We start from the raw sequence: 12,116 nt of genomic DNA, 5'->3' as shown, positions 1-12,116 counted from the left end.
ATTTTTTAAGAGCTTGAGAACTTTTTTAAACAATAAAACGCATAAAATTTGCAAAATCTCATCGGTTCTTTATTTTAAACGTTAGATTGGTACATGACATTTACTTTTTGAAGATAATTTCATTTAAATGTTGACCGCGGCTGCGTCTTAGGTGGTCCATTCGGAAAATCCGCTTTTTTATCGACAAATTTTGTTCAGCGATGAGGCTCATTTCTGGTTGAATGGCTACGTAAATAAGCAAAATTGTCGCATTTGGAGTGAAGAGCAAGCAGAAGCCGTTCAAGAACTGCCCATGCATCCCGAAAAATGCACTGTTTGGTGTGGTTTGTACGCTGGTGGAATCATTGGACCGTATTTTTTCAAAGATGCTGTTGGACGCAACGTTACAGTGAATGGCGATCGCTATCGTTCGATGCTAACAAACTTTTTGTTGCCAAAAATGGAAGAACTGAACTTGGTTGACATGTGGTTTCAACAAGATGGCGCTACATGCCACACAGCTCGCGATTCTATGGCCATTTTGAGGGAAAACTTCGGAGAACAATTCATCTCAAGAAATGGACCGGTAAGTTGGCCACCAAGATCATGCGATTTGACGCCTTTAGACTATTTTTTGTGGGGCTACGTCAAGTCTAAAGTCTACAGAAATAAGCCAGTAACTATTCCAGCTTTGGAAGACAACATTTCCGAAGAAATTCGGGCTATTCCGGCCGAAATGCTCGAAAAAGTTGCCCAAAATTGGACTTTCCGAATGGACCACCTAAGACGCAGCCGCGGTCAACATTTAAATGAAATTATCTTCAAAAAGTAAATGTCATGTACCAATCTAACGTTTAAAATAAAGAACCGATGAGATTTTGCAAATTTTATGCGTTTTATTGTTTAAAAAAGTTCTCAAGCTCTTAAAAAATCACCCTTTATAAGCAGCACAAAAAATCTTGCAACAACCATGTACCACAGCATCTTGGACTATCTGAGTATATTCTGGAACTGTAAAAATCCGCAAGATATGTTCCAAAATCCAAGAACTACTTGAAGTATTGCCCTTAGGGACTACACTGTGTCACTGTGCAAGAACTGCAACAGCTTTCGTCTGTCTTTTGTTTGTTGGTTATACTAATAAAGCTCAATATTTGCATACTTGTATATTTCGTTACGTTCCAGGGATGTTCTTGGTCGTCCAAGAACTTCAGTGCAAAACAGGTCTTAAAATCTGTTCACAATCGTGGAGCTACGTACTACTTATCTGTTTTATCTTACTCAAATCAAACATGCTTACCAACTTTCTGACTAGTTTACATCATTCACTAATTTCTTTTGTCAGCCAGGTATCAAGTTCGAACAATTTCGCAATCTACCACAACCACAAGGAACGGATTAAAGCGATCTACTAACAAACAATTTTCTTTTCTTCTCTTCTCACCTCTGCCTATATTTACATACCACTGTCCGTCAAAACATCTGCCGAAAAAAAAACAAAACAAAACCAAACACAATCGCCAAATTCATGGGCCAAAAAAATACAAAACTCACATAAAAACTGGGTCACGAAGCCGCCGCCACCGGTTGTCCCCGACGCCCATCATTACGATACAGGGGGAACCGGACCCGGCCACCGGTACGGATAAAGACGAAAGCGTAACCGAGATTGTATATCGGTTCGACAAAATGAACCCACCCTATAACAGTGTGCTTAGTGCCAATAACAATAGGTAATGGTTCCAACTTTTACACTTTCACTTTCTTCAAAGTCGGTCGGTGGATCTATTTCTATGTCTATGTCTACATATCGCTGCACTCACTATCCACTGTAACTCTTCAATCTTCAACGAGTCTGTGATACTTCTCTAACTTCTGTGTTACTGTCCTCTGCTAAATGTATTTCTTCTAACTGTTTTATGTGATCCAGATGGAGTGTGGAGGTAAACTCAAATCACCAACTTGGGAGGCTCGCAAACACTGCCAATCTTCGACCCTCCGGAAGCAATCCGATGGTGTTACTTTAATGCACATCAGCTGTCCTCCAATTCACACTCACTTTATTGGTGTCAATGTGTTTTATGTGATTCATGTTGAAGCACTTGAAAAATAACTGATTTGCCAACACTCGATGTGCTATGTTTCGACGATGGCCGTATATTTCTTGCTGGCTTCATGTTACCTGTATCAATGTCTATCGACGCGAATATCACAATCATCCGAATTGAAATGCAATTAAAAACTACTTTATATCAAAATTTTGCATTTTAAATAGATCACTGTTGAAAATTCTAACCGACTACATATCAGCTGAGGTGCTAGACTAGACGACTACAGTAGACTAGACTGGAGTAGACTAGACTACAGAAGACTAGACTACAGTAGACTAGACTACAGTAGACTTGATTACAGTAGACTAGACTACAGTAGACTAGACTACAGTAGACTAGACTACAGTAGACTAGACTACAGTAGACTAGACTACAGTAGACTAGACTAAAGTAGACTAGACTACAGTAGACTAGACTAAAGTAGACTAGACTACAGTAGACTAGACTACAGTAGACTAGACTAAAGTAGACTAGACTACAGTAGACTAGACTACAGTAGACTAGACTACAGTAGACTAGACTACAGTAGACTAGACTACAGTAGACTAGACTACAGTAGACTAGACTACAGTAGACTAGACTACAGTAGACTAGACTACAGTAGACTAGACTAAAGTAGACTAGACTACAGTAGACTAGACTACAGTAGACTAGACTACAGTAGACTAGACTACAGTAGACTAGACTACAGTAGACTAGACTACAGTAGACTAGACTACAGTAGACTAGACTACAGTAGACTAGACTACAGTAGACTAGACTACAGTAGACTAGACTACAGTAGACTAGACTACAGTAGACTAGACTACAGTAGACTAGACTACAGTAGACTAGACTACAGTAGACTAGACTACAGTAGACTAGACTACAGTAGACTAGACTACAGTAGACTAGACTACAGTAGACTAGACTACAGTAGACTAGACTAGACTAGACTAGAATAGACTACAGTGGACTAGACTACAGTAGACTACAGTAGACTAGACTAGACTAGACTAGACTAGACTAGACTAGACTAGACTAGACTAGACTAGACTAGACTAGACTAGACTAGACTAGACTAGACTAGACTAGACTAGACTAGACTAGACTAGACTAGACTAGACTAGACTAGACTAGACTAGACTAGACTAGACTAGACTAGACTAGACTAGACTAGACTAGACTAGACTAGACTAGACTAGACTAGACTAGACTAGACTAGACTAGACTAGACTAGACTAGACTAGACTAGACTAGACTAGACTAGACTAGACTAGACTAGACTAGACTAGACTAGACTAGACTAGACTAGACTAGACTAGACTAGACTAGACTAGACTAGACTAGACTAGACTAGACTAGACTAGACTAGACTAGACTAGACTAGACTAGACTAGACTAGACTAGACTAGACTAGACTAGACTAGACTAGACTAGACTAGACTAGACTAGACTAGACTAGACTAGACTAGACTAGACTAGACTAGACTAGACTAGACTAGACTAGACTAGACTAGACTAGACTAGACTAGACTAGACTAGACTAGACTAGACTAGACTAGACTAGACTAGACTAGACTAGACTAGACTAGACTAGACTAGACTAGACTAGACTAGACTAGACTAGACTAGACTAGACTAGACTAGACTAGACTAGACTAGACTAGACTAGACTAGACTAGACTAGACTAGACTAGACTAGACTAGACTAGACTAGACTAGACTAGACTAGACTAGACTAGACTAGACTAGACTAGACTAGACTAGACTAGACTAGACTAGACTAGACTAGACTAGACTAGACTAGACTAGACTAGACTAGACTAGACTAGACTAGACTAGACTAGACTAGACTAGACTAGACTAGACTAGACTAGACTAGACTAGACTAGACTAGACTAGACTAGACTAGACTAGACTAGACTAGACTAGACTAGACTAGACTAGACTAGACTAGACTAGACTAGACTAGACTAGACTAGACTAGACTAGACTAGACTAGACTAGACTAGACTAGACTAGACTAGACTAGACTAGACTAGACTAGACTAGACTAGACTAGACTAGACTAGACTAGACTAGACTAGACTAGACTAGACTAGACTAGACTAGACTAGACTAGACTAGACTAGACTAGACTAGACTAGACTAGACTAGACTAGACTAGACTAGACTAGACTAGACTAGACTAGACTAGACTAGACTAGACTAGACTAGACTAGACTAGACTAGACTAGACTAGACTAGACTAGACTAGACTAGACTAGACTAGACTAGACTAGACTAGACTAGACTAGACTAGACTAGACTAGACTAGACTAGACTAGACTAGACTAGACTAGACTAGACTAGACTAGACTAGACTAGACTAGACTAGACTAGACTAGACTAGACTAGACTAGACTAGACTAGACTAGACTAGACTAGACTAGACTAGACTAGACTAGACTAGACTAGACTAGACTAGACTAGACTAGACTAGACTAGACTAGACTAGACTAGACTAGACTAGACTAGACTAGACTAGACTAGACTAGACTAGACTAGACTAGACTAGACTAGACTAGACTAGACTAGACTAGACTAGACTAGACTAGACTAGACTAGACTAGACTAGACTAGACTAGACTAGACTAGACTAGACTAGACTAGACTAGACTAGACTAGACTAGACTAGACTAGACTAGACTAGACTAGACTAGACTAGACTAGACTAGACTAGACTAGACTAGACTAGACTAGACTAGACTAGACTAGACTAGACTAGACTAGACTAGACTAGACTAGACTAGACTAGACTAGACTAGACTAGACTAGACTAGACTAGACTAGACTAGACTAGACTAGACTAGACTAGACTAGACTAGACTAGACTAGACTAGACTAGACTAGACTAGACTAGACTAGACTAGACTAGACTAGACTAGACTAGACTAGACTAGACTAGACTAGACTAGACTAGACTAGACTAGACTAGACTAGACTAGACTAGACTAGACTAGACTAGACTAGACTAGACTAGACTAGACTAGACTAGACTAGACTAGACTAGACTAGACTAGACTAGACTAGACTAGACTAGACTAGACTAGACTAGACTAGACTAGACTAGACTAGACTAGACTAGACTAGACTAGACTAGACTAGACTAGACTAGACTAGACTAGACTAGACTAGACTAGACTAGACTAGACTAGACTAGACTAGACTAGACTAGACTAGACTAGACTAGACTAGACTAGACTAGACTAGACTAGACTAGACTAGACTAGACTAGACTAGACTAGACTAGACTAGACTAGACTAGACTAGACTAGACTAGACTAGACTAGACTAGACTAGACTAGACTAGACTAGACTAGACTAGACTAGACTAGACTAGACTAGACTAGACTAGACTAGACTAGACTAGACTAGACTAGACTAGACTAGACTAGACTAGACTAGACTAGACTAGACTAGACTAGACTAGACTAGACTAGACTAGACTAGACTAGACTAGACTAGACTAGACTAGACTAGACTAGACTAGACTAGACTAGACTAGACTAGACTAGACTAGACTAGACTAGACTAGACTAGACTAGACTAGACTAGACTAGACTAGACTAGACTAGACTAGACTAGACTAGACTAGACTAGACTAGACTAGACTAGACTAGACTAGACTAGACTAGACTAGACTAGACTAGACTAGACTAGACTAGACTAGACTAGACTAGACTAGACTAGACTAGACTAGACTAGACTAGACTAGACTAGACTAGACTAGACTAGACTAGACTAGACTAGACTAGACTAGACTAGACTAGACTAGACTAGACTAGACTAGACTAGACTAGACTAGACTAGACTAGACTAGACTAGACTAGACTAGACTAGACTAGACTAGACTAGACTAGACTAGACTAGACTAGACTAGACTAGACTAGACTAGACTAGACTAGACTAGACTAGACTAGACTAGACTAGACTAGACTAGACTAGACTAGACTAGACTAGACTAGACTAGACTAGACTAGACTAGACTAGACTAGACTAGACTAGACTAGACTAGACTAGACTAGACTAGACTAGACTAGACTAGACTAGACTAGACTAGACTAGACTAGACTAGACTAGACTAGACTAGACTAGACTAGACTAGACTAGACTAGACTAGACTAGACTAGACTAGACTAGACTAGACTAGACTAGACTAGACTAGACTAGACTAGACTAGACTAGACTAGACTAGACTAGACTAGACTAGACTAGACTAGACTAGACTAGACTAGACTAGACTAGACTAGACTAGACTAGACTAGACTAGACTAGACTAGACTAGACTAGACTAGACTAGACTAGACTAGACTAGACTAGACTAGACTAGACTAGACTCGTCTGAAATAAATAAAAAAAATTATCCTTGCCAGTCGCAAATCAGCAACCATTATCCAGCGTTACTCCAGAGGTCACGAGAAAGATGAAAAGCACAAATAGAGCCAAATAGCACAAAAGCACTGGTCAAAGTTTTGATTACAATATTACACAAAAATTTGACACTTTGGGTGTTCACTTGAGCGTTCCAGTACTGCTTTGAGTGGTGGCACTCTGTCGCGTTGGCAGTGAACTGGAGTGAATTACGTGGAACGGGAGAAAAAAAATCATGGCAAAAGTTTTTAATAGAAATCACCATTTTGCTTTACTGTCGACCGGAGAGAGAGGAAAAAAAACCCAAGCGATGGCAAAATGTGCTAAAGTGTAGCGAATTGTTGAGTCATTGTTTGAGTTAGCACCGTGTTGTTTTCCAATGCTTCCGAAACTGAAGTGTTTCCAAAAACATGCTGTACTAATGAGGCCGCGGTTTTCAGCTGATGCCAATCACAATGCAAATGTCGATTGGCAGAACATTTCCACTTTCAGGAAGCTGTGCTTATTCAAAATCCTGCGGAAGGCTGGCTGTGTGGGCGACCCGGAAAAGCTGGGTAGTGCTGATTCGTTAGGCTAGGCGAATGTTTGTGCTGTTTTGAGATTTCCGGTGAAATTTTTTCAACGCAATTATGGAACAGATCTAAGAGACATCCCACGTGTTCATCAAAATGCATTTGCTTGGGTCACTGATGAAATGTCAGGCTGAGTATATAATCGGGTTGCTGGAGATTTCCGTGAACAAAATTATTTATTATTCTAGTTTTTTTTTTAGACATTTTCTTTCCTTCTTGGGTTAAAAACAAGACAATTCAACTCAAAAACTTCGACCACCCCAATTTTCCATGGAACGAATGCATCTACACGACTGAAAGATTCGAAGCATTCCATCGTAGCAAGCACTGACTTTCGCCTTGAACAGAAACATTAGCCAACCATGAAAGCATAAAAGCTTTCATGCAGTGGCCCAATTTTCAAATCTAGTAGCCAAGGACGAATAAACCATTCAGACTTTCAACGCATGCTAATTGTAATACGTTTTTCGAGAAGTATTAACAGTGAATCTCGACATTACTCAATTATTCCGAAAGTTTTAGCAGGCAGTTGAAAGTAATTTAACCTCATTTAAAAAACACGTGGCATTCGTGAGGTTGAAGCAAAAGCTAAAATAGCTAAACAGAATATTTAAAATTGTCCCCCGCATGATCAGAGTAATACCTTATAAAGGTATTGCTAATGCCAGAACAATAGTACAGCACAATTAAGATGTAGAATGCAGTAAGTAATTTAAAATGTTATATTTTAGGGAACACGATTGGTCGTTTCGAAAAATATGTCCCTTTCGTTGCTGAGTACCGAATAAATGACAAAATTAAATAAAACGATGAATAACTAGTATAGCAAGTTTGCACATTTTATAACTCAAATTTTTTATAAATATCAGCCAAACACGATTTTATCTTGCATTTTCAATCAATCCACTAAAATTTTTAAAACTTCTCTTGAAGTTATAACAATTTATTAGATACGTTGGTCTTATACCTACCTAAGTTGTATTATCTCTAAAAAATGCAGAAGAATAGCAAAACTAGTTATTATATCAAATTGAAACATTATGTTGCCATTTCAATAATAAAATAGGGCCCAAATAAGAAATGACAGCAAAGTGAACTATTACAACTTCCTATTCGAGTAGATCTAGTGGCATCTAGATACCAATGAGAGTCTCGCTGTGTTTACTTTCTCTTCTTTTTCTATAACGTTTCAAGTAAAGTTGCGACTCTTAGGCTGAAAATTTCTATCTTACAGCTTAGACCATTCATATTACAAATAATTTAATATATTTCGTATTGCAGAATGAAGTGAATGCACACCGAAACACTTGTTTTGTTCAATCGAACTTACTTATTACTTATAGCAAAAAATTTGTATCGTAAGTTTGACACGGTAATCCCACGAATCGAATGTAATCGAATTTTATCACGGAAGATCGGTATTCATTATGAACGGTGATTTTTTTTTGATTTTCTTGGATTTGACATTCTTTTTATGCCACGCGTAATTCAAGCCATTAATCAACAACCAGTACTACTCAATTTGGTATTCCACTGCACATGGAACAAATTTTCAAAACCGTGTTCAAATTTGTATATTTTGTTAGTTATCAAACAACCCGACTCCGGCTATACCGGTTGCCAGTCTCCGGTTCCGGATGCACCACGTAAACAGTGGTCTAAAACTCGAAAACTACAAGGGCAAATCTTGCTAAGGAACGTGAGCATCCTATTAAAAATGCAAAGGAACTATTCGAATGAGCTCAAAAGCGGAAGAGGGAACAACTAACACCAATTTTCTTTTCCTATCCAAGTACAATAGAGTATAGAAATACCAAGCAACATCTTAATGAACAATGTTCAAAAGCAATTACTAAAAAAAACGATTTTAAAATTATAATGCTAGTATTAAAATTGTAAATATTGTGAAGCAATAAGAAATCTTTAACAACTCTCGAACATTGCATAAGAACTTAAACTGAAATTCTATCGGGTGAAAAAGTATTTTCTTAATAAACTCATTTAAACCATTTGAATATCGTTACAAAAATGAAAAATTTCTCGATTTTTATTTTCGAGCCGCTATATCTCGAGAACAGTAGCATATAGCAAAATTTTGATTAATTTTTTTTATTGGAAAATTAGCGTTCTTTAATAAAATTTTGTTGAAAAATTTGAATTTTTTTCATAATTTGAAAATATGTAACTTTTTCAAATATTATTTTTCCATTCTAGAAATTCGACAGTATTTTACTTTGGACTTCAGCAACAACATAATAAGGAGTGTATCGAAAATAAGCTATCCATAAATTTTTCTTTCAAATTATGATAAAAAACGATATTTTATTCAAACTAAAAAATTTATTTTTTTTTTGCACCAGGTTAAACTTGAGCATAATGAAAACCGGATGAAATTTAAGTTATTCCTTCACGAATTTTCCATCTTTTGATCGAACGTTCTTCATCAAGCTCCGGACAAATGTTGCATCGCATTTTTTGGACGCTTGAGCCCATATTTTTTTGAACTCCTGCATGTTCCCAGCTGCCTTACCAGTCTTCTTGAAGACCCTCTTCACGATTGCCCAGTAACGTTCGATGGGTCGTAGCTGAGGGCAATTTGGTGGATTGATATTTTTCTCAACGAAATTTATACCCTTTTCCGCAAGCCAATTGACACGCAAGGACATTGCAAAAAACGTGAATATTTCCGGACCCTTGTTGCTTCTCGCTTCTTCTGTTCTACACTTTGTTTCGAGATTATTTTGGATACTTTAGTTAACACTCCTAATACCAAGCCTAAAAAAGTTGGTAACGGTAACTTGGAGCTATCATAGCTCAGTTGTTACTTGACCAATGTCGATAAATTTTACACCCTCGAATTTTGTGAAGCTTGTAGATTATTTTAAGTATGTCAATATAGACGATCGCTTAGGAAAAACGTGACTAATCCACCTAGCAGTGAGATGATACCTTTTTTTATCAATCCGCATGTGTTTTTTGCATGAATATTCTTCGGTGTTTAAGTTTTCATTACATTATTTTATTGACCGTCGTTTTAAGCGACAATTTGAGATTGTAATCACTCATTACTCTGTAATGTCGAAACTGCAAATACAATCGAATTTAAATCTAGAAGTGTGATAATCGATTAAACATGCCATGATATGTAAGTTCCACTTTAGATTTTACGGTAATTTAAGGTACTTTTAGAGCCGGTATTCAGGAACCAGTATAACCCAAACCGATTCGTATGGCCATATGACATATAAATTTCAACAGTTTTGAGTTCAACTTTGAAGCTTAATTGGATAAAATTCATTAATTTTTGTATGTATGTATAAAACTAATTAATTTTGTATATAAGTTTAATTCAATTTAAATTTTTGTTTCTGAAATTTGATTAGGCTTTTTTGAGAAAACGATTGAGCTTTGAGAAACGATTTTATACTGGAACCGGAATTCTAAAATCGGTATGGCCGAAGTCAGATAAATTCACCTAAATAGCTGTATAGTTTACATTTGTTTCAAAATATTTGAAAATCAGTGAAGACATCTTTGAGAAATCATAGCACGAATTAAATTTTTAGGTGCCTTCTGAATCGACAACTGAATACCACTAAAACTGAAAAAAGTTAATTTTTTTTTATTGACTATCCAAATCTGCTAACCCGATAAACCTGATTAATTTATGTGGAATAGACATTTTTATACTAATCACCCTGTATCTCCGAAACCGGAAGTTGGATCTGACTGAAGAGCAAGATATTTTATAGAATCTTGAAACTTTTCATTTGAATCTTAGATGATTCTTAGATTTCATTTGAATCTTAGATGATTCTTAGATTTCATTTGAATCTTAGATGATTCTTAGATTTCATTTGAATCTTAGATCGATTCAGACATCTACGAGTAGAATGAGTTACACAATTTTGATTTCGTTTCACATATCATCCTGTAGTTCCGGAACCAGAGGTCAGAACCAAACATAATTCAGGAACTTTGTTTTGGAGCATACGAATTTTCGTATGAATCTGAATTTGTAGAAAAGAAATTTTCAGAGAAAATTGAGTGAAATTATTTGTCACACACGCATTTGCTGATCTCGGAGAACTGATTCGAATGGTATGTGGATGTTATGTTCTTCCAGCATTTATTGCTGTAAGTAGTTTAAAACAATATAATTAAAAAAAATCTGCCATCATCTGGTTTATATATGTCATATTCGAACGATTATGTTGCCATTGTTCGTGCTACATTCCTGGCGATCGGACGTGCGAGTGTCGGTATCCGCTTTTCGTCGCGTCTGCAATCTTCACGAGTGTTTAGTGTGTCGGCGACAGTGCTGACTCATCAAAGTGCGAGCGTGCTAGCCACCACGCGTATCGAGTAGAATAGCAACAAATTGAATTAGAGCTAAGTCACGCAACCACCACTCATTCAAATAGTGATAGTAAGTAAACTAAGCCACACCTACATCCGAGAAACCAAAACCAAAATGGGAGGCCCAGAGCCCCCACCCCTCAATAATTTCCCCCCCTTACCCCCATCCAGTGCCTCCCCCGCATACATGCAAAAAGGTGACGAAATAGATACTCACATACTACTTTTACGTCCCACAATCAATGATAACCAAACAAACACGCTCCCCCCCAACCCCTTCCTTATCCAAAAAATTATTCAACAATTCATCGGGGCTGACTACAACAAATTCCTAAGTGCAACGAAAACGGCGCGAGGAACACAATACATATTAAAAACAACGTCCAGGCACGTATACACAAGACTCAGGACTCTCCAAAGCCTCGGAAATGATTACCCGGTCGAGGTCATACCACACCCGACCCTTAATAGAGTCCAGGGTGTTATCTACGACGTCGACACTATCAACCTCTCCGAGGCAGAACTGCTAACCGAACTAAAAGCTCAAAACGTTATTGACGTTCGGAGAATTACTAAGACTGTTAATGGAACACTCACCAACACCCCGCTACTCATTCTGTCATTCGCCGGTATCAAACTACCGGAGAAAATCTTCATTGGGTTAATCCGCACCGAAGTAAGGCAGTACTATCCCGCTCCA

General features: G+C 37.9%; 1 protein-coding gene across 3 annotated transcripts in view; it reads left to right on the top strand.

The window, feature by feature from the left end:
• The window catches only part of LOC131437211 (BAI1-associated protein 3), a 347,788-nt gene that overhangs the window by 177,923 nt on the left and 157,749 nt on the right, over positions 1-12,116 (top strand). For 2 of the 3 annotated variants that reach the window (XM_058606394.1, XM_058606393.1), the window contains exon 4: positions 1,554-1,712. The exons of the other annotated variant lie outside the window; for it this stretch is intronic. In XM_058606394.1, coding sequence (XP_058462377.1) covers positions 1,554-1,712 — 159 coding nt within the window. The remainder of the gene's footprint in view (positions 1-1,553; positions 1,713-12,116) is intronic. 3 annotated transcript variants of the gene reach the window in all.

The sequence above is a fragment of the Malaya genurostris genome, chromosome 3, assembly GCF_030247185.1.
Source record: "Malaya genurostris strain Urasoe2022 chromosome 3, Malgen_1.1, whole genome shotgun sequence".
NCBI classification, from domain to species: domain Eukaryota; kingdom Metazoa; phylum Arthropoda; class Insecta; order Diptera; family Culicidae; genus Malaya; species Malaya genurostris.
The sequence above is the reverse complement of the archived record's forward strand: the minus strand, read 5'-3'. Positions and strand labels throughout refer to the sequence as shown.